General features: G+C 56.8%; 7 protein-coding genes across 7 annotated transcripts; 4 read left to right on the forward strand and 3 right to left on the reverse strand.

Annotated features, from left to right (window-relative positions):
• Nucleotides 1-336: 336 nt before the first annotated feature.
• B0H64DRAFT_432582 (U3 small nucleolar RNA-associated protein 10) lies at nucleotides 337-6,227 on the reverse strand. Its single transcript, XM_062806012.1, has 3 exons — nucleotides 5,606-6,227; nucleotides 1,462-5,554; nucleotides 337-1,407 (listed from the first exon to the last, which is right to left on the reverse strand). The coding sequence occupies exons 1-3, from the start codon at nucleotides 5,980-5,982 to the stop codon at nucleotides 493-495; spliced, it is 5,385 nt and encodes a 1,794-aa protein (XP_062659446.1). The 5' UTR covers nucleotides 5,983-6,227; the 3' UTR covers nucleotides 337-492.
• A 182-nt stretch (nucleotides 6,228-6,409) lies between these two features.
• B0H64DRAFT_396870 (CBF/Mak21 family-domain-containing protein) lies at nucleotides 6,410-8,914 on the forward strand. The gene has a single exon (XM_062803839.1). It carries the CDS (start codon nucleotides 6,469-6,471, stop codon nucleotides 8,521-8,523), a length of 2,055 nt encoding a protein of 684 aa, XP_062659447.1. The 5' UTR covers nucleotides 6,410-6,468; the 3' UTR covers nucleotides 8,524-8,914.
• An 83-nt stretch (nucleotides 8,915-8,997) lies between these two features.
• B0H64DRAFT_159395 (uncharacterized protein) lies at nucleotides 8,998-9,875 on the forward strand. The gene has a single exon (XM_062798566.1). It carries the CDS (start codon nucleotides 9,038-9,040, stop codon nucleotides 9,707-9,709), a length of 672 nt encoding a protein of 223 aa, XP_062659448.1. The 5' UTR covers nucleotides 8,998-9,037; the 3' UTR covers nucleotides 9,710-9,875.
• Nucleotides 9,876-15,737: 5,862 nt separating this feature from the next.
• On the forward strand, nucleotides 15,738-17,926 carry B0H64DRAFT_159421 (STE like transcription factor-domain-containing protein). The gene is made up of 2 exons (XM_062798567.1): nucleotides 15,738-16,083; nucleotides 16,150-17,926. The coding sequence occupies exons 1-2, from the start codon at nucleotides 15,963-15,965 to the stop codon at nucleotides 17,856-17,858; spliced, it is 1,830 nt and encodes a 609-aa protein (XP_062659449.1). The 5' UTR covers nucleotides 15,738-15,962; the 3' UTR covers nucleotides 17,859-17,926.
• A 60-nt stretch (nucleotides 17,927-17,986) lies between these two features.
• On the reverse strand, nucleotides 17,987-18,679 carry B0H64DRAFT_159446 (uncharacterized protein). The gene has a single exon (XM_062798569.1). The coding sequence runs from the start codon at nucleotides 18,572-18,574 to the stop codon at nucleotides 18,116-18,118; it is 459 nt and encodes a 152-aa protein (XP_062659450.1). The 5' UTR covers nucleotides 18,575-18,679; the 3' UTR covers nucleotides 17,987-18,115.
• Nucleotides 18,680-20,497: 1,818 nt separating this feature from the next.
• On the reverse strand, nucleotides 20,498-21,873 carry B0H64DRAFT_159442 (uncharacterized protein). The gene is made up of 3 exons (XM_062798568.1): nucleotides 21,509-21,873; nucleotides 21,351-21,445; nucleotides 20,498-21,292 (listed from the first exon to the last, which is right to left on the reverse strand). Exons 1-3 carry the CDS (start codon nucleotides 21,789-21,791, stop codon nucleotides 20,705-20,707), a joined length of 966 nt encoding a protein of 321 aa, XP_062659451.1. The 5' UTR covers nucleotides 21,792-21,873; the 3' UTR covers nucleotides 20,498-20,704.
• A 105-nt stretch (nucleotides 21,874-21,978) lies between these two features.
• B0H64DRAFT_424527 (uncharacterized protein) lies at nucleotides 21,979-23,073 on the forward strand (the record flags this gene model as incomplete). The annotated part of the gene is made up of 3 exons (XM_062805652.1): nucleotides 21,979-22,433; nucleotides 22,494-22,686; nucleotides 22,772-23,073. The coding sequence occupies exons 1-3, from the start codon at nucleotides 22,134-22,136 to the stop codon at nucleotides 23,071-23,073; spliced, it is 795 nt and encodes a 264-aa protein (XP_062659452.1). The 5' UTR covers nucleotides 21,979-22,133.
• Between the last annotated feature and the right edge of the window lie 594 nt (nucleotides 23,074-23,667).

The raw sequence follows: 23,667 nt of genomic DNA on the forward strand, positions 1-23,667 counted from the left end.
AGTTGCCGACCGCTGAGGAAGCAGAAGTGCCGAGCAGCAGGGAGTTGTCCACTAACTCTTCAACACAGTAACGGAAACACCGAGCGTGATCAAAGACGGTATCTAGCACATGCACGATCGGTGCCCGACCCGAACCTTTGCATGAACTTGAGGATTCATCGTTACGTTGACCACTCAAGACTGCATTTATGGTGGCGGAGGGTTAGGGTTTTGTATTCCCTCAGACCATTCCTCATGAGACGGATCATCTTCCTCCAGGTATGAGACAAACCATATATGTACATACGAGGGAGGAGTCAAGAGAGACAAACTAGAAGTTGGTTGGGAAAAAAGAACACACCAGTCAAAAACCTAAAACACAATCTAGCTTTATTCCGCAATAAACCCTTTTCACAATCCAAAGAACCACCCCAAAACATACATCTCACATAGCTGCCAACCATACCACCAAAATACATACACATCCACAAAGTATCTACCCTTCCTAGTAGATTACTGCAACATCGAATCCAGGCTCTCCCCAAGTTTCTCCTCAATCTCCACAATCCACCGCCTATTCTCCCTCTCCACCACCTCATCATCATCATCCTGCAACTCACTAATATACGGCAGCATCTCCGGCAGCGCCTGCAACCACTCCTCTCCCAACCTCACCGTCAACGCCTGCTGGCACTGCACGACCGCGAGGCGGACCGCCGCCTGGCTGTTGCGCAGGTGCTTCAGCAGCGCGCCGTTGAGCTCCTTGTGGTGCTCCTGGGAGTCGGCGGCGGCGGCCAGCTCGACGAGCGCGGGGATGAGGTCCTCGGCGGCGTCGGCGCCCGCGCCCGCGCCCGCGTTCAGGAACTGCTCGACCAGCACGGGCGCGACCGCGCCGAAGTGCGCCGGCGCCTGCCAGAAGCCGTCCTGGTCGTGCTCGAAGCACTTGGCCAGCGTGCGCAGCACCCGCTTCCAGAGCTCCTTCTCGTCCGCGTCCTGGAAGTCGGTCGACGAGAGGACCTTGATGGCGCTCTCGACCGTGTACGATGCGTAGCTGGTGACGATGGACTTGAGGTTGCCGAAGAAGGTGTCTAGGAAGCCGTAGACGGCGAATAGCCGGAGGGTCCGGCCCGACGCGTCGTTCTTGGGGAGCCCCGTCGACGCCCACTCCATGAGCTTGGAGAAGATGGGGCGGAAGGCAGCGTCGTTGAGCTTGTAGATCATCTTAAGCGCAACGTCGCCGATCTTGGACTCGATTTCGTCCAACTCGGACGGGCTGATCGAGGTCTTGGCCTGCCCAGACCCCACGACCCTCCTAAGGTCCATGGAGCTGAGGAAGATGGTTGAGAGCGAAGTTACGTTCTTCGCAACGGCTGCCTTGGAATGCTTATCAAGGGCCATACCGAGGATGTCGAGATATTCAGTGACGGCCTGTTTGAACGTTAGCTTCGGTCTATTGCACCACCACGAGCAAAGGGTACTTACCGAGGCACCACAGCTGGAGGCAGAGGCCCAGTTCTGGTTGAGTGCATTGTACATGACCTTGGGGTCGACCAATTTGGCCAGGAACTGAAGGCAGTGCGTCCGGTTGCTGCTCGACTCGTCGTCCAGTGCCGCCGCCGCAGATGCGTTCGAGCAAGCCAGAAGGCGATCGAGGTATGAACCAGTGATCATGTACGGGATATGCTGGGCCAACGCTGCCATGAAGGCATACGCCGCATTGTGCAGCTCGGCGTTGGGCTCCTCGTCAACCAAGCTCTGTTCTAGGTAGTCCAGTGCCTTGGGGATCGCGACAGGCAAAACAGGAACGATGCCGTCCTGCAGGACATCCACAAGTGAAGCCAGGCAGAGCAGCGCCATGACCCTAAGACTTTGCGATGACTGGCCGAGGCAGTGATCGCCCGCAATAGTCGCGGCGGCTGCCGCAACCGCATCGATGTCCTTCTTGCCGTACTTCTCCGAGATCTTGTCGACACACGTCACCGCAGTGTGCTTGTAGCTCATGTCGTCCGATTCGCGGATGACGGCAGTCAACTGCGGCAGGAAAGCAAGGAGCGCCTCCCTAGATCTTGGGTCCGCGGTGCTCTCACTGTCAACCCGAAGCTCGAGCGCCCGTAGCACCTTCTGCCGCAGCCCGACGTTCGGCCGGTCGAGAAGTGCTTCCACACTCTTGATGAACTCGGCGATCGAGAGCAGATTGAGTAGGTTAGATAGCGCGTCGCCGCAGCGGTTGTAGAGCGCCTTTTTGCTCTTGACCGTGGTCGCCAGCGTCAAGATGCTCTCCAGGAGCGTCGCGTAGAGATCGCGGATCTTCCCAGTTTCCATGTCATCTCTCTCCGCCAATTGTGTAATCTCCCGCTTCAGGCGCCTGTTTGCAAGCAGATGTGGGAGGAGGTTCAGCTGCTTTGTGGCGACCTTTTGAGTGTCATGCTCACTGCCGTCACCGCCAAGCAAGGTATTCGATAGCGCGGGCTTCGGCTTGAAGATGTCGCTAGTCAAGTCCAAGAGCTTGATGAGAGTTTGCAGCTGGATCTCCACCGAGAATGAACTCATCATCTGGGTTGTGAACGAGATCATGTTGTCTGTCGCAGCATACCGATCCACGAACATGGCAAGAATGGCAAAGAGGAAGTCCTCAGGCCCGAGGTTTTGGACCAGGGAAATGAAGAGGTCGTGCTTCCGATGCGAAGGAATATGCTCGTAAGCGGTAACGAAGCTGGCAAGAAGGTCCTTGGTGCTGGCAACCACGTTACGTCCTCTTCTCCGGAACGTGTCAATCAACGGAGGAATAACCTCCTTGATGGTTTGATTGACAACATGGGCAGAGTAGTCATCAGCCTGCTTCAACACCGAGCTGCCCATAAACGTGAAAATCGGCATGACGCTCTGCAGCACCACATCTGGTGCCGTCCTAGCCAGGCTAGCCACCAAAAGCAGTGCCGCGTTGATGACAGCAGGGCTGGACGACTTTTGGATACAGGTAGCCAAGATGTCTCCGTGGCCGACTGATGCGTCGATCGTCAGGTTCTTGTTGTCCTTGTACGCCGGCATCATGGCGAGAAGACTGCTTAGCACGAGGTTCTGGAGATACCCCAACTCAGAGCCGATGAGCGTGCTGAGGTGGTGAAGATCAGACAGCGTAGTAAAAAGGCTCGGCAGTAGTTCGGGGTGATTTGCCGGATCGGACTCTTGAACGAGCTCGAGCACGAAGGTCGTCTTGTTCAGAGCCGCCTTCAGCTCTGGGCTGCTCTGCAAAGCCACGCTCCGACTCTGCTCCGTTGTGCTGACCCGTCTCCGCTTGTTCGCGGGCTTCTCGGTCGCAAGCTTGACTTGGTCTTGTAACGAGTCAATGAGGTCGAGTTGAATATCAGTCGTCAGCTCCACCTTGCGCAGGAGCTCGACCGCCTCCGTAATGACCGGGCCGTGCTCAGACGATGGTAAAGTTTGGGTGATGTTGAACATGGATCGAGCTGTGGAGAACTTAGTGTCCGACTTCATCGATGGCCACATTTTGATGATCCGGCCAAAGATCGCCTGCACCAGATTGGGTCTAAGAGCTGTTTTGGGGTCGTTGATCAGCTGGAAGGCCGTCTCGAGGCCAGCGATATGGTTTGCTATAACGACGTCCACGACAGCTTCGTCCACGGCAGCCTCATCGAGCGCTTCTCGCGCAGTAAGCTCAAGGACCTCACCACGGCCAAGAGCAGCCCACCAACGGAGGAGCGGCAAAAGAAGGTCCGTCCGAGAGGTGCCTGAGATGCTCCGAATTTGGTTGAGGGATCGAAGCAAGCGGATCTTAACGGCCAGCAATGGTGTCTCGGTAACGTGGCCACAGAGAAACTTAAAGATCGAGAGCCTCGTTGCGTGGGAAAGATGGCGCCTTTCACCCTCCGTTCCGGATGAACCCTTCGAGCTCTCGAGGGCGCTGGTGAGGGCGGCAACGACGTGAGCGTCGTGAAGGACAGACTCTTCCAATGACGGGATCAGGACCGAGCTGACTAGAGCCTTGAGGGCATCACGGTCAAGGGCATTGGGAGCGCCAACCTTGCCATACAAGTCCTTCGCCCCCCAAACCTGCCGGGGCTGTTCCTTGAGAAGGGAACCCAAAACAGCAACAAGGTCGGCCGCGGCACGACGAACCTTCTTTGCCGGGTCGCTCAGGGCCACCGCACAGTAAGGAATGATTGCCTGGAAATCCTTGCCCACGCAATCGGGTTCCTTTAGCCGGGACTTGACACGTTCGAGGGCAGCCACCTTAGCGAGTGTGGGAAATGGCCCACACCAGACGCGCACATAGAAGCTGAGGTAAAAGGGGTTGCTCGGCGCCAGAGATCGGCTTAGAACAGGAATGGCGTCGAACTTCTCCATGTCGCTCTCGGTAGCCGCCGCAGACAGGAGGACTGCGCAGAGATCGTTGAACAGGCTGCTCGATTCTTGTGATAGACACGAGACTGTTGAGGGTTGCAGTCTAGCCAGCTCCTGGAACGTCGAGTCCAGACTTGGCTGAGTTTCAGCTGTCTCTGTCCCCTCTTCTGCCTCTTCGTCCTCCGGGCTTTGTTCGATCGCGAGTTTCGGGCGGATCGCAGCTCCAAGCTTGAGTTCAAGCTCTTCGATGTTGAAATCAATCTCCTCAATGGCCGACCTGATAACATCCCCCACGTCTCCTCCCGCCTGCGATAAGCTGATCAAGGACGAGCCGATCTCTTTGCGAATGTGACCATCCTCGTCGACCTCATCGTTGACTTTGTGGGCAGCCAAGAGCATGGCTTTGTAGATAACCTTAATCTGCTTATCCCGCAACAGGTTGGCCGAAAAAAGCGAGTTAATAGCAGGCAGGCTCCGGACATCGCCCTTCTTGGAAAGTCTGTCGATAAAGGCTAGTGCGAGCCCGTTGGCCAGTTTGTCGACTCTGTGTTGCCGGCTGATTTCCACCAGGGTCGGGACCAAGTCCTGGACCTTGATGAGGGCCTTTGCGACACGGCTGGACACCTGCTTCGCAGCCCGGTGTTGTGCTAGGATGCAGAGACAGACAAGGCCCGAACGATAGGTATCGACAGTCCAGCCGTGGACTAATTGATCCATGAACGCCGTGAGCGCCACATCATTAAGACTGCCCTTCGCAGCAAGGATTGTAACAATCATGTAGCTTGCGATCTGAATCCCGGGAACTTCCTTCATGACCATGGCCTCGCTGAGAACTGGCCCAATCTGCTGGAGGAGGATATGGTCATTTTCCAGCTGAATGCTCCTCCGACCGGACCGCATTTTATCAAGCATGCCATTGGCGGCTTCCGCCATGACACCACCCCAGAATGACACCAGACCCGGGTACTCCTGCTTCGCCCGGCATGATTCAAGCGTATACTGAGAGATGGTCGAGAGCAACTCGGGCCGGTTTGTTGCCTGTTGGACTATCGCGGCTCTAGGCGGGGCCGTTAAAGATCTGATGTAGGGATCTAAGAACCGGTACTCCAGGGGTATCTTTGCTGGAAGAATGGAAAGGAGCGTAACGAAGGCTGGAATGGTATGATACGGCAGGAAGGTGGTGATAAGGGTGTTTGTGTTGAACTCGTGGATCCTAGGACCTAGTTAGCGTGGCAGGGAGAGTCTGGGAGCGCATTGTTCTTACCTAAACCGCCGAATCAACCACTCGATCGCTTTGATGGCGGGCATAAGCCGCAGCCGGCTCCCTACGAGGTGGAGGAACGAGTCGACGCGCTCGTCCAAAGCCGCATTTTCCTCGGCGTTCATCTGAGTCCGGTCGGCTTCTTGACTCTGCTCGCTAAACAGGGAGGCGCCATAGTGTGCGAAGCGTGCATCCAGGTTGCAGAGTTCCTCAAACCCCTCGTGCGATAACTGGTAGATCTCGGGAAAGGTTTGGCCAGCGGCGACTCGGGGCTCCCAGATCAGGGACTTGGAGTGAGTTGCCTTCAAGGCCTTGGCGTTTAGGCTCGTCCGCGAGTTGGCTGCGATCTGCGCCAGCTGCGCAGCCAAGGACGAAGCCATCTCGAGGCAGTATTAACCTCCCGCGCGTGTAATTACTCGTCGGTCTCGTTTGCGACAGAGGGGTGATCGGATTGACGGTGGAAAGTACACGGTCCGAGCGGGGCGGTAGTGGGCAGGTCGAAATTGTTGACCGTCAATTAACCGTGCAGAAGTTATCTACGCCCAGCGCCGTCAAATGAGGGTAGTAGAGGGCGCAAGGGGGTGGAAGACGTGGTCGACTTCTTCTCACTGTCCGCGCTCTGAGAGCTCGCGTTGGAGTTCTTCAAGAGCTCTTTCCACTGAAGCACCTTCGTCCAGAAATTTTTCTGGGTCGGAGGGGCCGATAAGCCCAATCAAGCCAATGGTACGTCCCCGATAACCAGCGCCTCTTTTTGGTGGGCTGTTGTCTATCCAGGGGTCCAAAAAAATTCCAGCATCTCACTGCGACACCAAGCACCAGCCCAAAGCTACAAACCACCGCCTCTCCACCACCTGTCTACAATCGCCATGAGTTCCCGTCCTTCGAAGCGGAGGAGGGTCACGCTGCCCCCCGAGGACGGCCAAGATTCTGGCAACGGTGACGTCAAGGTTCAAAAGGCGTTCTTCAAAAGCGCCTCGAACTGGAACCTCGAGCAAACATACGAATCAAAGTCAAAGAAGGCCAAGAAGAAGGAGGCGAAGAAGAATGGAAACGAAACTGGAGGCAGGCTTCCCGTGAAGACGGCCCAGGGAACATGGCAGGTCCACGACGATGTCGAGTCGATAGCGAGCGATGGCGATTGGCTTGAGAGCGAAGGGGACGACGGTGGCATTAACGAAGAACCCGAGGCCGCTGTGCCGGAAGCGCCCAAGATCCCCGAGCGTGAGCAAATCCGGAAAGCTCAAGAGGAACTCGCCAAAATCGCGACGCAGTTGAACGAGGACCCGGAGGAGTACCCCGGCGCATTCAAATCGTTGGCTCGCATCGGAGATTCGCCGATTCCTGCGATTCAAAAACTCTGCATCGTTACCCAAATGACGGTCTACAAGGATGTCATCCCGGGTTACAGGATACGACCGGCGTCGGAGGAGGCCGGGGAGAAGCTATCGAAAGACGTGAAGCGGTTACGGACCTACGAACAGGCCTTGGTGTCCGGGTATCAAGGCTACATCAAGACTTTGGCGAGGCATGCATCTTCACAAGCCAAGGGGTCTCGAAAATTGGGGCAGCCGGTCTCCAGCATCGCCTTTACCTGCGCGTGCACGCTCGTCAATGCCGTACCGCACTTCAACTTTCGGGGGGAACTCCTGAGGATACTCGTCAAGAAACTGAGCGGTCGCCAGCTGGACGATAATTTCACCAAGTGCCTGAAAACGCTAGAGTCGCTGTTCCGGGACGATGAAGAAGGGAACGCTTCCATGGAAGCGGTGTCTTTGCTCACGAAAATGATGAAGGCTCGGGAGTACCGGGTTGATGAGAGCGTACTGAACTTGTTCCTGCACCTGCGGTTGCTGTCCGAGTTCTCTGGCAAGGCCTCACAAGACTCAGTTAGCCGCCCTGGTGATCTGCCAAACGGCAAGAAGCCAAAGGCAAAGAAGGAATTCCGAACCAAACGGGAGCGGAAGTTGATGAAACAGCAAAAGGAGGCCGACAAGGTGATGGCACACGCTGACGCGGCAGTCAGCCACGAAGAGAGGGAAAAGACCCAGTCGGAAATCTTGAAGATGGTATTTGCCAGCTACTTCCGGATTCTCAAGGCCCGCATGCCTCACCTTATGGGCGCTGTGCTTGAAGGCCTCGCGAAGTATGCCCACCTGATCAACCAAAACTTCTTTGGGGATCTTCTGGAAGCCCTCAAAGATCTCATCCGAGACAGCGAATTCACGGAGGAGGGAGACGCAGACGGAGAGACGAACGGCGACGAAGAGGACGACGAGCTCTCCGTCATCCGCGACACCAGCCGCGAAGCGCTCCTCTGCACCGTTACCGCTTTCGCCCTGCTCGAAGGCCAGGATGCGCACAACGCCCGCTCAGACCTGCATCTCGACCTCTCCTTTTTCATCACCAACCTCTACCGCAGCCTGCTGAGTCTGTCCGTCAACGCTGACGTCGAGCTCGGCGCCAAATCTCTCCACCTCGCCGACCCGGACGACAGCTCCTCGGGCAACCCGGCCAACCGCAAGACCAACAAGGTCAACCTACAAACCACCACGGTACTCCTGCTGCGGTGCCTCACGGGCGTGCTCCTCCCGCCCTGGAACATCCGCTCGGTGCCGCCGCTCCGGCTGGCGGCCTTCACCAAGCAGCTCATGTCGGTGGCGCTGCAGGTGCCCGAGAAGTCGAGCGAGGCGGTGCTCGGGGTGGTGCACGACGTGGTGCACACGCACGGGCGCAAGATCAACGCGCTGTGGAACACGGAGGAGCGCAAGGGCGACGGCACCTACAAGCCGCTGGCCGAGACCATCGAGGGCAGCAACCCGTTCACGACCACCATCTGGGAGGGCGAGCTCCTCAGGAAGCACTACTGCCCCAAGGTGCGGGAGGGTCTGAAGGCTATGGAGAAGGAGCTCAAGGGCATCTAGATACCTAGTTGGCTTGCCTGTGGGTTTTCTGGCGGCGGGTTCACATGGCAGAGATGGGTTGAACATGACCTCTGGCATCTGTCACTTTGCTTCTCGACTGCTGGCTGGCTTTGTTGATACCCCTGATGAGAGGGAAATCCCGTGAATAGACTTCGCTAAGCATCAACCCACTCCACAGTCGGAATTGAAATCTGAGCATCTGCCGCGGTCCCCACCTGTTCGATCTTCTTGTCCGAGGCGGATCTGCCTTCGTCAAGGGGTTGTTTTGATTACACGTTCTGGAAAGCTTTGCCGAGTACCACGCTGCCCTGGGTCAGGCGATGGGCTCAGGGGTAAAAAAACGGGCTGTTGGTCCCAATCCGGCAAATAATGCCCGACTCGGTCCTCTTTTCGTTCGTGTCAAACTTTTCCATCGCGGGTTTCGAGACCCAATGCGGAATCAGCGTTCTGCTCGGAGTGCCCAGCCGAGCCCAGCCAGCCAGCGTTGCTTTGCTGGTGGGAACCAGCTCGGGAGATGTGGAAACATGGGCAGATGGTGGATCATCTTCGCGAAGAGGCGACCCGATCGGACCGAGACGACATATTTAGTAACTACATAACTACAGGCAGAGGGAGATCAACAACATCCGCCCCTCCCGCTAGTAGCAAAGCAGCATATCCACTTCACATCCGGTTGGCGGTTGATGGTGATGTGTTCTGCGGAGGCAAGTGGGACTCAATGACGTTCCCGCACCGAGCCACCGACCGAGGCGGCGCGGAGACGGCGGCTCAGGGTTGTCAGGATTTCTCAACGATTGACTCTCGGGGCCATGCGGCGTGGTACAAGGATGCTCCGGGATTCATGCCGTCCCTCGCCGAGCCACCGGAGCAGGGAAGTCGGATGGGGACGGTTGGGGGGCCCATGACAGAGGACCCAACCCTGACCCCTGGAGCCGGCTGGGCGAGGCTGGCCAGACTGAACGGAGCTTGCCACTTTTGCGCATGCTCCGCCGTCCGAGCGCCCGAGGTCAATGTTCGTTGCCCCTGGAACGCGCAGAGCGGTGCAGGGATGGCGACAATCGCCCGCCATGGCAGCGATCATGCCTTCTGGGTCGTGGTTTCAGAAAGTCGATCTGGTGATGACCCTGCAGCTGTTGGTTGCTGGATAAACCTCAGCGTGGGCGGGGTGATAAGTCCTTTGCAGTGAGGTTCATATTGAACAGGGAGGGGAAGAAGAGGGAGGAGTAAACGATGGCCATTGCGAGCCGTGAACTGGTCTGGTTTGGTGTTTCCTCTCAGTCCACGTGGTCTGCCTGGTACGCCACGCAAAGGGAGGCAGTTAACGAACACTCAGCTTTGCCCAACATACCGTGTCCACAGTACTTGTTGTACACAGCGAAGAGGGCTGAATCGGGTGAGAACAAATCGTGCTGTCATGTTTGCAGGAATCCCTGGCTCAGGGGCCTTCCCTGCGGGTGGTCACGGTGGTCAACCGCACGAGCACCCCTCGGCACCACTTGGCTTCGGAGTGCACGGTGTTCAGGCAAAGACTCCCAAAGGCAAGCCTCTCCAGTCCCGGTGATTCGGTTGTACAAGGGGTTGTGCGCCCGCACCTGGTGACGAACGACACCGATGGACATGCTCGGCGGAACGGATCCTTTCGGCGAAGGGAGTTGGGGGTATTGTTGTCGAGCGAGTCGGGTTTCTGTTGTTTCTGCGAGGTTTCTGTGTGACCCAATGACTCAGGAGCAAGTCAGCAGCGAAAATGGTAACTGATAGCTGTGGGGTCGTGCCGCCAAAGCAAGAGCACCTCGAGGGCATGGAGGCACTTGGACCTCCTTCCCTCCCAGACCTCACTCCCAGAACCCCCAGCAACATCCGCAGATGGGCAATGGGCTTCTCCGCCAAGTCGACGAGAGTTCGAGGTAATTTATCTCCGACCCCGAGCAAACAACAAACCGCCCGCAATAGAGCTGCGCGCTGCACAGAGCAGCAGAGCTTCCGGGCTGGCAAAGGTATCTTCGATATCGGCTCGGCACCGGTTCATTTGCCATCCCCCCTCGTCCGAATTTGAGCCGTTCCCGTGTCAAGGCGGGAGCCGCCCTTCTGGAAGAAGCTGCGACAGCGTTGTCGAGTTTCATCTCTTTTCCCGACCCCTGAACTCCATCACAGAGCACGACGGCGCTTGTTTCGAGCTCTGCACCCACGCGCACCAGGCTGAATACGGCAATCACCCGTCGTCTCTTTTGGCAAGTCCGAAGTGCCCCGCTCTCCAACAATGGGACCGAGCGACGCCCTGATGAATTCGGATTTCCTCCTTGCTGCAGATTCGAATGGTTGCATTGAGAACGGGTTGCGCCAGCCATCGCGTTGCTTGTGCGGGCAATCCGCCAGGGTCGCTTCTTGTTTCTGCTCCACGCGGTCGCAGTCGAGGAACGCCCCGCTCATGCAGGCTGCCAGGCACGGCCAGGCACACCAATAGAAGCTGCAGGACAATTGCGCCGACTTCCCGCCGTTGCCTCGAACCCCTCGGCTGTCGGCCCTGAGGCAGCTGTTCAGATTGTTTCGAGATTCGCCAGCACCAAAAAACCACTTTGCTCTGTGTTTCGGATTTGGATCTACCTTGGCATCCGCCTGTCGGCAAAGCAGAATTTGTTGGTCGTTCTTTTTACACTCACCGCACCTTGAAGACGATGCCTGAGCCCGCTCATCGTGAGCTCGCGGAAACGCCACTAAAAGCCGAATTGTGATTACTGTGGGCTGCGGAGGGAGTTATCTGTTTCTAACAATAGATACATGGACGCACACCAGCGAGAGAGTCTGACATTGTCCACCTTCCCACCTGGGCGCCAAATCAATGGGCTCAGCTCGCCGCTCGCCGCAGAGCTTGCTCCACTGGGGAGCTTACACAACGACGCCCAGCTCCGCGGGACAGGGCAGCGGCGCGGGTTGCGCGGGTTGAGCATGGCCACGACTGCACACACACACAGATCGCTCGCTGCATGAACCAGGTCCCACCCGAGCATTCAACGAGTGCGGAATGGTGTGCGTGCACCGCGTATTCCGGACTGTCGCATGTACAACCACAGAGGCCTTACCGCCGCCCTGGCGGGTAGGTATTCTCCTAACCCCACAAACAGCCCAAGACTCTTTTCCAGATCGTACAGCGCGGGATCTGAACAGATCTGATAGGGCAGGTGGGCAGGTCGTTTGGCTCTTTGCCGACTGCGGCCGATTCTTGGACCACTCGGCTGCTATTCTTGGCCACCAGCTGTCATCCCACTGCCGATTCGCTCTTCGCCCAAAAGAACATATTCTTCAAGGCATCGGATGTCCAGTCAACGGCTTGGACAAGACTTTCAAATTCACCAATCAAGGTTCCCGATGCCCGCCAGCTCCATGTTATTCAGGGATGCCCGCATGTCGTGCGTCCAGCCCCACGCCGGAGCTCCTGGAGCTCCTCCGCTTCAATGCGTGTCTGGTGTCAACTGACTTGGTTGTCGACACGGCAACCATGATTGGGCGGGTGGGCAGCGGCAAGGCGCGAACATTCACCTTTTTTGCTTCTTCTTCCCCGGAGATATGAAACAGAAATCCCGAATGAATGCTGGCATTTTTGCCAACAAATGAGAAGTCATCACCAAACACGGCAGCGAAGCACGGACATGATATTGGGCAAAAACCCCCCGACACCAAAAGCAAACTTTGACAGTATCACAAGGGTAGTACAAGATGATGACCACTGATGGCGATGGGGGGGACACTAGGAATCACTAATCCGGTTGAGAGCAGACAACAACGTCTCGCCAGCAACGGTATCCTCCCGACCGCCATCACGTTGCCCTTCCGTGCCCGGCGAAAAAGCCGGTTGTCGGTCTGTACAGCAAGTATCGACACCCCCATCGTTCAGGGGTATCGGGGTAGCGCCAGGAGTTGCGCGATACAACCTCACAGACCGACGAAGCGAGGGCTCAACCGGGAAAACAAGACCAGGCTAATCTGCATACATCCATAGTACGTTCATAACACAACGGGGGAGTTTGGTTCAACCTGCTCTGCCGTGGCTTGTGACCCGTGTGTCTTGCGTGGGGGCGGAGGATCGTAGTAAACGTCTGAAACGGATAGCTTTTGTGTTTCAAAATTGCTGTCCATGGGCGATCAAGCGGAACGACATGCCCACTTGCCGGATCAGATGCTTTGCATAACGAACGGCTGCGTTGAACGGGCGCACAGGAACTGGATCCACCAGAGCGTCTGCTATGCTAGGAGCCCGCCCATATTGCCCGCTCACGCTCGCTCCACCGGGGGACGAAAGGACAAACGTGTTCCTGAAAAAAATAGAATCTTCCCTTGCTTCGGTCCCGGTAACCACGAGCTATTTACCTTTCGACCCGCCGCCGGGAAGGATTAAGGGAAGATGAGGTAAGGGCGAACTGCCGCGAACTGCCCTGGACAAGCAAGCTCTCGCCGCCTTCTGCGGGGCAGAGAGATCTGGGGAGCATCGTCGATCACAGCCGAAAAGCCGCCGGGGAAGAATGCCCGAGAGCAGCCATCAACGGGTCAGCGTTGAGAGTGGACCGCCACCCGGCCCTCGTGTCCAAACCGCGCAGGTATGCCAAGAAAACTGAGGGCTCGGCCAGGAGACGGCGGACCCCTGGCCTGCCAACTGAGCTATTTCTGAAGCATGTTTCAGACCCGACCAGGGTCAGCTCAAAATCTGTGGCTGGACACCGCCCGCCCGCCTTCGCTGCCAGCTGCTGCAGTGACCGGAGGCGGGGTGGGCAAGATAGCGGCACAGATCTGGGATTCTGACAGCCAGCGGCGGATGGAAGTGGGCAACAGAGCCCGTTGGGATCCCATTTCCTTCCGATTTGGGGGTGCTTTCGTCTTCCAGCAACGGCACGGCCTCTCCGCAAGATGGTGTCTTGTCGGCCCGAGTCATGCAAAACCTGACAGACTGAGATGTTTGACGCTCAATGGTCCAGATTGTTTGAGACAGCCTCTTGCTCGACGTCAGACAATGGAGTTGTCACTCAGAATACAGATTATTAAGACAATGACGTGGTAGTCAAAAGACTTCTTGGGTCTGAGTAATCGTTTGTGATCCGAGATCTCAGATCCCATCGATGTTGTACAAGTATACGATGTACGGATGTAGGTACCTTGAGCCGCTCAGCATTATCGTTTATGACTCTCACTGTTACTGTCGGGTGTCGTCAAAATATTCAAGCATTCCATGACCGATTTTGCAATGAATTCCCAGGCCAGCAAGCCACCAGAACGTTTGTCTTCCTCCCGCCGCCTTTGCCGTCTCACGACTGCTAGTCTTGCAGGAGATTGCAACGCTACGTCGGCGGTCCTGCCCAGCCAAAAAGCCCAATCAGGGGGCGGGGGATGGCGAGGCCCCATGCCCTCAGCTTTGGTAGCACCGACTGCATCGCAAGCCGGGATATTTTTATGAGGAGCAATTTCGCGGGGACCCTGCCCTAAAAGACCCAGCAAGCCAGGCCTGAAGAAACGGCCGCCTCGGTTGTGGCTTCCAGAGCGCTTCCACAGCGCGGCGCGCTCGTGGCCAGTGCTTCCGTCTTCAGGGGGATTGAGAAACGCAAAACAAAGCAGCATTGGTGTGAGGGGCTCAAAGCTGAGCGCCACAACGGAGCTGATGTCCAATCGCACGAAGATGCACTTACCGCATGACGAACAGACTAGACAACGAGGGCGCGTCAACTCAATGGCGAAGTTGGACGAGCCGCCAGCCAAGCGGGGTGAAGATTCAAAGTAAAAAAAAGATAGGGCGTAATGATCTCACGAGGTTCTTGGTCCACCTTGGGTATGGCCACCCATACTCCGTACCTACATCCACAACGGCAAGAAGAATGAGCGAGAATGGCGTGAATGGGTGGATGCGCTCTTCCTCGCCATTCAGGCCGGGGGGCTCCGACCTCCACCGGGCACGCTGCTTTCGTGAGAGAGAAAACGTTGTGCCCGCGCCACCAACATCGTTGGGTAGCCCGAGCCTAACGGAATAAACTCCCAGCCCCATGCATTATACCCATTCAGGGTCACTTCATTCAATCTTGTCGTCGTGGGGGAGAAACAGGGGCAATAAAACCGACCAGCGGACTCATCACGCAATAAAGCCCTACCCGTCGGTTGACCACTTCTGTTCCCCCAAAGTGTAGTTGTCATTGCGCGCGTGTCTCTCCAGTTTTACCCTAGGAACATCCCTTGATGGTTGATAAGGACTTCTGCTACCTCGAGCCTTGCGGCTGCTTGGCTTCGGCTCATGCCTTGCGTTGCTTGTTGCGTGCCGGGAGCTCCCATATTTCCGGGGGCACGCCTTATGTTGGCGGCTCTCCCGAATCTCGGAGGCTGGATGCCTGCCCGACACAGAGACTGCGAGATGGATGAACGAGGAAAGCCAAGCACCCCAAGTCATGATTTGTGGGCTTCCGATGTGGGTGCTCTTCCAGGCCGCTGCCGATGCCTGTGGCGTCTGTGCTTTTATTTAGCGGGGCCACCCCTTCCTTCGCACAACGGAGCACCTGAACGCGCCCCACTTGCCCTTGGTTCCGTCGCTTGCCTCCATTGGCCAGTAGACCCTTGATCCCTGGGGCCCGAGCAAGCGACGAGCAAAGTCATTAAACCCCCCGGGGCCGCCCACTCGCTCGCCTTCTTGTCTATCTCGCGATCCTTTTCCCAAGACTCCTCTTCGTCCCCCCTTCTTCTTTCTCCTTCTCTGGATAGTGTCGCAGGAGGACCACGATATTCCTCTCCTGCAACATCGTGCATTGTGTATTTTAGCGCTCTTGCACTGCCGGTTCCTCCTTTTTTTCCTACCGATCAAGACCCCAGAGGCAATCGCCCCCGTCGCTCCGCAACCCTGCCCTGAGCGCAGCGCAACACTTGCATCCTGTGAAGGGTCCGACAATTCGCGTCGCAGCCATCGTCCACGCCGCCAGCCAGCACCACCCTGCCGAGGAGCTCGCCGAGCCTGTTTGATAGTCATCGATACCTGGGTATCCTTTCGATCGGTTTCGTTTCATTTAAACAAGAGCTTTATTCTCATTCATCCATTGTTTCTCTCTCGGCCGATTGCCCGCCACTGCAGCGCACCAACAACACCACCCCGTCGTCGCCCGCACTGCCCCACGGCACGACAGTCTTGGTCACATTCCCGAACAGGGCTTGTTGCATCGCACGGGACGACCCATCGCACAGGTTGCCGATCGCCCCGACCCTTCGCCAGAGGCTCGTTGGAAAGGATTGAAAGAGTTGGGAAAACATAACATCTCTTATGTCACGGGCTGGTCTCGGAAATCTCGACTCTTAAAACCACCAAAACCCAAGTCAGAACTGTTCGCAGGCAGCGCCTAAGAACACAATCTCTCCTACCTTGCTGGGTTCCAAGGTCACAGATCAACTGTGTTGACGCCTCGACCACTACCCGCCGCTGCGTTATGTACCAACAGAATGCAACCATGGCCGGACAACAGATCCCAGAGACGTTCATGCTGAGCGCGGAAGCTCAGCACAACCTTCCGGAGGATGCTCAGGTAGCTCTGCACCAAGTTGATAATCGTGAGTTGCCAGCGCCAGCCAGAGCGGCGGAAGGGAAAGGAGGATTTTGCTAACCCGGGCTTGCAGTCAAATACTTTCTCCTTTCGGCACCAGTTGACTGGACTGCCGATCAATACATTAGGCGGTTTCTCCTCCCGACTGGCGAATACGTTTCGTGCGTGCTATGGAACAACCTCTTCCACATCTCCGGGACAGACATCGTAAGATGCCTGTCGTTCCGTTTCCAAGCCTTTGGGCGGCCGGTGAAGAATTCCAAGAAGTTCGAGGAGGGCATCTTCTCGGACCTGCGCAATCTCAAGTCAGGGACCGACGCCACGCTCGAGGAGCCCAAGAGCGCGTTCCTGGACTTCCTCTACAAGAACAACTGCATTCGTACGCAGAAGAAGCAGAAGGTCTTCTACTGGTACAGCGTTCCTCACGACAGGCTGTTCTTGGACGCCCTGGAGCGGGATCTGAAGAGGGAGAAGATGGGCCAGGAAGCCACAACGGCCGCCGTTAGCGAGCCGGCCCTCTCCTTCCAGTTCGATTCGTCGCAGTCGCTGTACGAGCAGCTCACGAAGGCCCAGCAAGCGAACTCGTCATCCTTCAACCCGCAATCCGTTTCCTTCTCCCAACAGCAGACCACCTCTCCGGTGATGGCGCCGATCGACTCGATGCCTCCCCCGCAGATGATGCACCAGCCGATGCCTCAGCAGATCCCCCAGCAGATGCCCCAGCAAATGCCTCAGCAAATGCCTCAGCAGCTCCCCCCGTCGATACCCCAATCAATGCCCCCGATGCCTCAAACGATGGCCCCGATGGCGGACGGCATGGAGTCTATGGCGCCATACGGAGCGATGGCGATGGCGCCGAGCATCCCCCCGTCCCAGCCGGCAGTCAAGCGGGAACCCGAGTACGCGCAGCACCCCCGCGTTCAGTACAACCAGAACGGTGTCCCAATGAACCAGACACACCAACGGCATACGTCGATGCCCGCGTTCGGCTTGGAGTACTCGCCCGCCCCGTCGTTCGTATCGTCCCACTACGAGGATTACAGCCAGAGGGGGATCTCCTTCGAGCCGTTGACCCCTCCGCAGCAGTCGCTTGCCATTGGTGGCGAGCCTGCGTACATCGCCAACGAGGAAACGGGCCTATACAGTGCTATCCCCGACCATCTCAACCCTGTCGGTGCCCTAAATGGCATGCTCCACCTCCCGCCATCGAACTTGTCAGGTCCTTCGTTTCCGCGGAGCTATGGGCCGAACAATGTGTACTCGTCTGTCATCGAAGGCTCGCCGACGTACAAGCAACGGAGGCGGCGCTCATCCATCCCTCCCTCGCTCTCAGCTACCACCGCGGCGATCGCTGCGGCAACCTCAGGCAACCACCGCCCCTCAGATCTCAGGAGGTCAGTGTCGGCCTCGGTCGGCCCCGTTGCCGAAGGTGAGGAGTCCGGGGACACCTCGCCCCCGGGTCTGACATACAGCGCATCCGGTATGCCGCAGCACAAGGAGGTGCTTGATCTGTCGCGTCATGGGACACCGTTGTCGGCTGTGGAGGGCAGCCCCGCTCTCAACCCCATGGCTCTTCAGCAACACGACTACTCGCCGCTACCAGTCGACGAACTAGGACCCCTGAACGACCAAAGGCCAATGATGCATGGAGGCCCTAGCGTGGTACGCAGAGCCCGCTCCGCAACCGTCATGGAACTTGGCCCCTATCCCCAAAAGTCCCACACCTGCCCCATCCCTTCATGCGGTCGTCTCTTCAAGAGGTTGGAGCACCTTAAGCGGTAAGACTTGAAAAAATATTTCATTTGTAAACATGTGAAGCTCCTGCGGTGTATCTGACCAAAACCTTCTAGACACGTGAGAACACACACACAAGAAAGACCCTACACCTGCCCTTATTGTAGCAAGGCGTTCTCCAGATCAGACAACCTCGCACAGTATGCCCCCCTCATTTCCTTGGTGTATCATTTCCTTCGTCAGTCGACAGTTGGGAAGTTGAGCAGCAATGTTGCGCAAGTGGCACGCCAAGAGCGGAGCAATCCTTACCCAACCCTACAGAGATCGCCAATAGTCACAACACAACAGCACTGCACAACCAACACCCCAGCCGATGAGGCCATGTTAGGTATGAGACGGGGACTGACAAAGGATTTCCTTGCAGACACAAGCGCACTCATGACCGGAATGACGGTACCGAGGGCAACTTCAACTCGGGCGAAGAGGAGGAGCAGTACTCTGGCGAGGACCAGCTGTCCTCGCTCGACGACGCCTCGCCGACGTCTGAGAACGCCTATGTTGCGGGGTCGCTCGATGCGGCCGTCAACAGCAACAACACGCCTTCGTCGCACACCGCTTCGCCCGCCAACCAAAGCCACCCGCAAACACAGACGTTCAACAGCCTCCAAACGCTTAGCATGCCGATGACCATGAGCCAACCGCACGCTATTAATACAGGCGGGATGGCTTAATTCGGGGCTGCGCAAGCGCGAGTTTTGGGACATTTGCTCATTTGAGTATTACACATCTTTATATTGTTTTCTCTTCCTCATACTTGGTCTTATCTGGGCCATATTTACTACATCGCTGGTTACCGCCAGCGGTGTGACATTCTTGTCTTTCCCTTTTGTCAGCGGCTTTCTCGTTTTACGGTTCCGAGACAGTCGCCTCCTTGTAAGTAAGCATTGCAGTGGCTGAAAAAAGATGGAGTTGGGTTTACGCTAGAGACGGCGGCGAGCAGGAAAGGGGGGGGTCATGCTGAGAGTGAGAGAGAGAAGTGGCCTTGTTTTTTCCCGAGTGGTGCGTTCCTCGACCGCCTCTTGGAAGTGGTGGGATCGACGGACGAGACGAGAAGAAGACATCTGCATTTGTCTTTGTATATATAGCTTCGTCTTCTTCCATGTTCGTGTTTTCTACTTCTCTCTTTTCGCTAGTTGATAGGCACATTAGCTGTCCTTTAGGGTGGCTGGTGCTGAAGAGTAAGATACCAGGGCGGTGGAAGCAATTGAATGTTGTTTGGAACTATCTCGTGTGTGCCCATGGTGTACTTTATTGTGAACTAGCTGTACCTTGACCGACTATTTCGTAATTGATATTTTAGACGAACTACCAAAGCCTTTAACAATCCAACACACTTTTTTTCTGATAAAGAGGGACTCCTATCTCCTTACAGCCTTTCCGTTACTTGATCAACATAAGATCACCAAACAGCATCCAAACCAAGCACCCAAGTCAACCAATCTATGCTATAACTACCACGTGCTGACATATGCAAACAAACAGTCAGACGGTGGTGGCAAAAAGATCGACTGCCCATCTCCCGATCAGATCTACATACCCCAACTGAACTGCCGAACGATCTCCGATCTTGATCTTACATCTGCCTCGTATACTTACACTACTAATAATGGGCCATCCAGCAAGGCCAAGAACGGGCAGGGGCGGCCAGTCAGACGGCCACCCAACCCCCCCACCCCCGCCCCGTAAACTGGGCTCGAAAGGAACCCAGATATCGAGATCGGGCTGCCTTCCTTCGTTGGATCGGACCCCAACGGCCCGATCAGCAGGCCTGCCAGCCAGCCAGTCGGTCGGTCGGTCGGTCCATCGATGAATATTTGCTGCTCCATTGGCATTGGCTTGCGTGGCAGAAGGGTTGGGGTGGTACTGGTTCAGCCGCGTGGCGGGGCCGCGCTGCAGTATGTGTATGTTTTACAGTTACGTTGTACAGACCGGTCGCAGGTTCAAGGGGGGCACAGGGTGTTTGTGGTTCGTACACTTGATGGCCTTTTTCTTTTGCGGCGGGCGAGGGCGCGCATGGGGACAGACAGACACATGGCAGCGGTTTACGATTGTGCCCCGTACTGTACACGGTGACGGCTTGGGTGTGGTGGGATATCAGATTATTATTTCTTGGCTTGCGTGACGCCGTCTTAGTTTGTCTTTTTACAGCACCCCTTTTCTTAGTTCCCGGCCTCTCTATGACAGACCCGGTGCTCACTGATATGGTCGGGGCAGGATGACCCGGCCGAGCAGCTCCTGTACCACCAAAGCCGGGGACTTCTTGAGGGCCATCTGCCGATCGCAGACCAGCGGCGCAGCCCACGTTGTTCTACGTTGCAATAGGAACGCGGAATGCTGAGTGTGGCGGCAATGGCGGCGTGTGTACTACGTATGCCCGCCATGATTTTAGCCCAAGGGGTCGTGGCCCCATCGTTGCTCATCCACCGGCTCGGGTTCAATGACGTTGGACCGGCCCGGCTGGGTGCCCAATTGACCAGTAGGCTAGCCGATTGTTGATGGTTTGAAACGGGCCATTGGGGGCAATATAGACGGGAGCGGCCGGAGGGAGATCTCGTGGGGGAGGGAGATCTCGTGGGGGAGGGAGATCTCGTGGGGTTTGTTTCAACAGCCCTGCTATTGAAAGCTTGTTTGCTGACCCGTCGACATGGAAGATGGCGGCGCGGGGATCGCGGCGCTGCCAGTGCAGGAGCCTTTTCGCCCTTACCCTCTTCCCAGGTGGATACTGTGGGGGAACGATCCTCTGGGGGGAGTCTCGCAGATAGAGCGCAGAGTGTCCACTGTGCAAGATGATGGCTTGCTTGCAGGATACGTGCGTAACCATGGCCGGGGCACAATCACCTCCTCTTCCTGCCCCTCCCTCTCCCAGCAGGCGCTCTCACTGAAGCGGCAATATCGCGCGCCTCGCGGGCGCTGACTCGTAACTCGGCACCCTTCATCCTGCCCACACCAGGGAGGTCGACTGGCCTCTCACCTCTCCCCTTCTTTTTTGTAATTTTGGGCTTCTTCGCCTCCCGCTCGAGGATGATGCCGTTTTCCCGCGCCTCTCTCCGCCTCTTGTCTTCCTTCACCGCAGCGGCGCCGACAATGCCCTTCCGCATGGACATGGGCATCTTGGACTGGCTGAGGATGCTCTGCTTGGCCCCCAGAGCCTGCACTCGCATATCGGTCGTTTTCCGGGCCGTACGACCAGCGGCAAAGGCGCGTACGTTGGTGGCGGTGCCAGCGGCGTGCTGAGATTGCCAGTGGGATGGATTTGCGCCGGCGGCCGACAAGATGTGGGACTCGGAAATAAGCCGCTGCAACGCCAGATCGTTGGCGAGGAAAGCGGCGCTGTCTTCGGGCTGTTCTCCATCGGCAGATGTCTTTTTGGAGTTATTCGTCGTCTGTGCCGCGAGCTGACTGGGGTCGGGTGGGCGAGAGGACTGGGCGGGCTGTCAGCAGCAACTTCAAGAGTTCAATACGGCGCAGGTGCCGCCTTACGAGGTAAGCCTTGAGCTCCCGTTTGCTCATTGCCGTGGTTGTGGTTGAGGCGGTCGACGTGTGGTCAATTACCTCGACGACGCGTGCTTCGGTGTCTGTTCTTTTGTTTTAGCAGGGAGAGCTTGTGTCGCATGATGGCCGAGGAAATAACTGCATACCCTCCTCGTCCTCATCCTCGTCGTCCGAAACTCCTCCCCATTCTGAGTTGGATTGGTCCGATTCGGCCTCACTTTCGTCATCATCCTGGCTAGCGTCAGTGTCGTCGCCATCGGACTCATCGTTGTTGGTTGTCTTCTTTGGAGCGGCACGGGCGGCGGGAGAAGCGGCGAGTGGCTTGAAACGCGCCTCGAAGTGCTGCCTGAGGAGTTCTTGGGCGTCGGCGACTGCCTCAGGTTCCTCCACTGTAGCCCGTGACTTGCGTTTGCCTAATGGGCTCGGCATTGTGAGGAATTGACTTGAATGAGAAAAAGTGAAGTTGTCAGTGGGGGGGTGGAAGACGAGACCTTCCTTCCATTGAATGGCTTGCAACTTTTGGAGCTCGGGCAAAAATTTACAGTACCTCGATGGCTGGGGTTTATCTTATCGGGTGCCAAGAGCGCCCCTCCAGAAACGACACGGCCATTACCCCGCCAAACACATAGCACCCCCTTCTGTAAACAAACCCCTTATTAGTGAGGAAACTGAAGCGTTGACTGGCCCAATTAGTATCAGTCCGTTAATTTTACTCGTGTCTTTTGCCTCGTTCACATAACCTTAGAAAAGATTGGACTTGGGGCTCCTAAAATGACGCGATTCCGACCCTGTATCGACCTCCACGCCGGCGAGGTCAAGCAGATTGTCGGCGGGACATTAGACAGCAAAACCAGTTCACTCCAAACAAACTTTGTCTCACCTCACCCTCCCGCTCACTTTGCCAAATTATACCGCGATAATGCCCTCACTGGCGCACACGTCATCATGCTGGGCCCGGGCAACCAAGACGCCGCGCGGGAGTCTCTCGCAGCCTGGCCAGGGGCTCTGCAGGTCGGCGGTGGCATCAACGATACCAACGCCAAAGAGTGGATAGAAGCCGGTGCCGAGAAGGTTGGCACATACCCCCCATCCTCAAACCAAAAAACAACAACACCTGCTAACGAACCCCAGGTCATCATCACCTCCTTCCTCTTCCCCAACGGCACCTTCTCCCAGCCGCGCCTTGACGCGGTGCTCGCCGCGCTCGACGGCGACAAGAGCAAGCTGGTGATCGACCTCAGCTGCCGGCGGCACGGCGGCGAGGAGAGGTGGTTCGTCGCCATGAACAAGTGGCAGACCATCACCGACATGGAAGTCAACCAAGGTGACCCCCCCCCCCTCCCCCTTTCCAACTCCCCTAAACCCCAACCCCCCATCCCATCCCACCCCACCCCTAACCCATCTCCCAGAATCCATCCAACGCCTCGAACCCTACTGTTCCGAGTTCCTGATCCACGCAGCCGACAACGAGGGGCTGCAGGGCGGGGTGGACGAGGCGCTGGTGGCGCGCCTGGCCGAGTGGTGCAGCATCCCCGTCACCTATGCGGGCGGCGGCCGGCACCTGGACGACCTGGAGCGAGTGAAGCGGCTCAGCGGCGGGAAGGTGGACCTGACGATCGGCAGCGCGCTGGATTGCTTTGGGGGCAGCGGGGTGACGCTGGCGGAGTGCGTGGCGTGGAATCGGCGGCAGGAGGAGGAGACATCGGTGTAGGGGGCAGGGGGGGTTTGGATAGCTACGGGCAGGGTGGGCTTGTGTTGCGAGTATATATATGCGCGCGATGGCTTCACAGTGCTGGCTGTAGCCGTCACAGGATTCGGTTGACATCCACCATTCGAAGGGTTTCACCACAAATCATGACCAAACCAGCTGCAGATGCATTCCATACAAATCTAACAAAGGCTCAAATACACACAAAGAAGCGCAACAACAACCCCAAGAGTCCCGGCTCGTCATCCCCATAGTATTAGTCAAGCCAGCTCGAACTTTTATCGCCTTCCCCCTTCCCCATCTAGCGCAAAGAGCGAAGTGGTGTAGAGCGTTAGCAGAACGAAGCGAAGATCAAAACCAACACATAACCGAACCCCCAACCCCAGGCAGCGAGACACCCATAGGACGGACAGCGAGAGCAACAGATAAAACAGACAAAACAGAGTACGCTTGCTAGACTGACACAAAAATAGACGTTAAGGAAAGGGGGGCGGTTGCAAGCCCCTAAGATGGCCACCACCGAGCAGGTGGTAAAAAAAGAGGACAAAAACGAAGGCAAGAAAAAGATAATGACGAGAAGAGAAAAAAAGAAAAGCA

Source organism: Chaetomium fimeti (genome assembly GCF_033439085.1).
Source record: "Chaetomium fimeti strain CBS 168.71 chromosome Unknown B0H64scaffold_4, whole genome shotgun sequence".
Taxonomy (NCBI): domain Eukaryota; kingdom Fungi; phylum Ascomycota; class Sordariomycetes; order Sordariales; family Chaetomiaceae; genus Chaetomium; species Chaetomium fimeti.

Bases quoted from the DNA above. Each gene is read 5' to 3' on its own strand.
- B0H64DRAFT_432582 (XM_062806012.1), bottom strand. From the start codon at position 5,982: ATGGCTTCGTCCTTGGCTGCGCAGCTGGCGCAGATCGCAGCCAACTCG. The intron at 5,555-5,605 runs GTAAGAACAATG...ACTAGGTCCTAG, and splicing joins TGGTTGATTCGGCGGTTTAG to GATCCACGAGTTCAACACAA. The intron at 1,408-1,461 runs GTAAGTACCCTT...ACGTTCAAACAG, and splicing joins CCTCCAGCTGTGGTGCCTCG to GCCGTCACTGAATATCTCGA.
- B0H64DRAFT_396870 (XM_062803839.1), top strand. From the start codon at position 6,469: ATGAGTTCCCGTCCTTCGAAGCGGAGGAGGGTCACGCTGCCCCCCGAG.
- B0H64DRAFT_159395 (XM_062798566.1), top strand. From the start codon at position 9,038: ATGTGGAAACATGGGCAGATGGTGGATCATCTTCGCGAAGAGGCGACC.
- B0H64DRAFT_159421 (XM_062798567.1), top strand. From the start codon at position 15,963: ATGTACCAACAGAATGCAACCATGGCCGGACAACAGATCCCAGAGACG. The intron at 16,084-16,149 runs GTGAGTTGCCAG...CCGGGCTTGCAG, and splicing joins TCTGCACCAAGTTGATAATC to TCAAATACTTTCTCCTTTCG.
- B0H64DRAFT_159446 (XM_062798569.1), bottom strand. From the start codon at position 18,574: ATGTCCCAAAACTCGCGCTTGCGCAGCCCCGAATTAAGCCATCCCGCC.
- B0H64DRAFT_159442 (XM_062798568.1), bottom strand. From the start codon at position 21,791: ATGCCGAGCCCATTAGGCAAACGCAAGTCACGGGCTACAGTGGAGGAA. The intron at 21,446-21,508 runs GTATGCAGTTAT...ACAAAAGAACAG, and splicing joins CGAGGATGAGGACGAGGAGG to ACACCGAAGCACGCGTCGTC. The intron at 21,293-21,350 runs GTAAGGCGGCAC...CAGCCCGCCCAG, and splicing joins GGGAGCTCAAGGCTTACCTC to TCCTCTCGCCCACCCGACCC.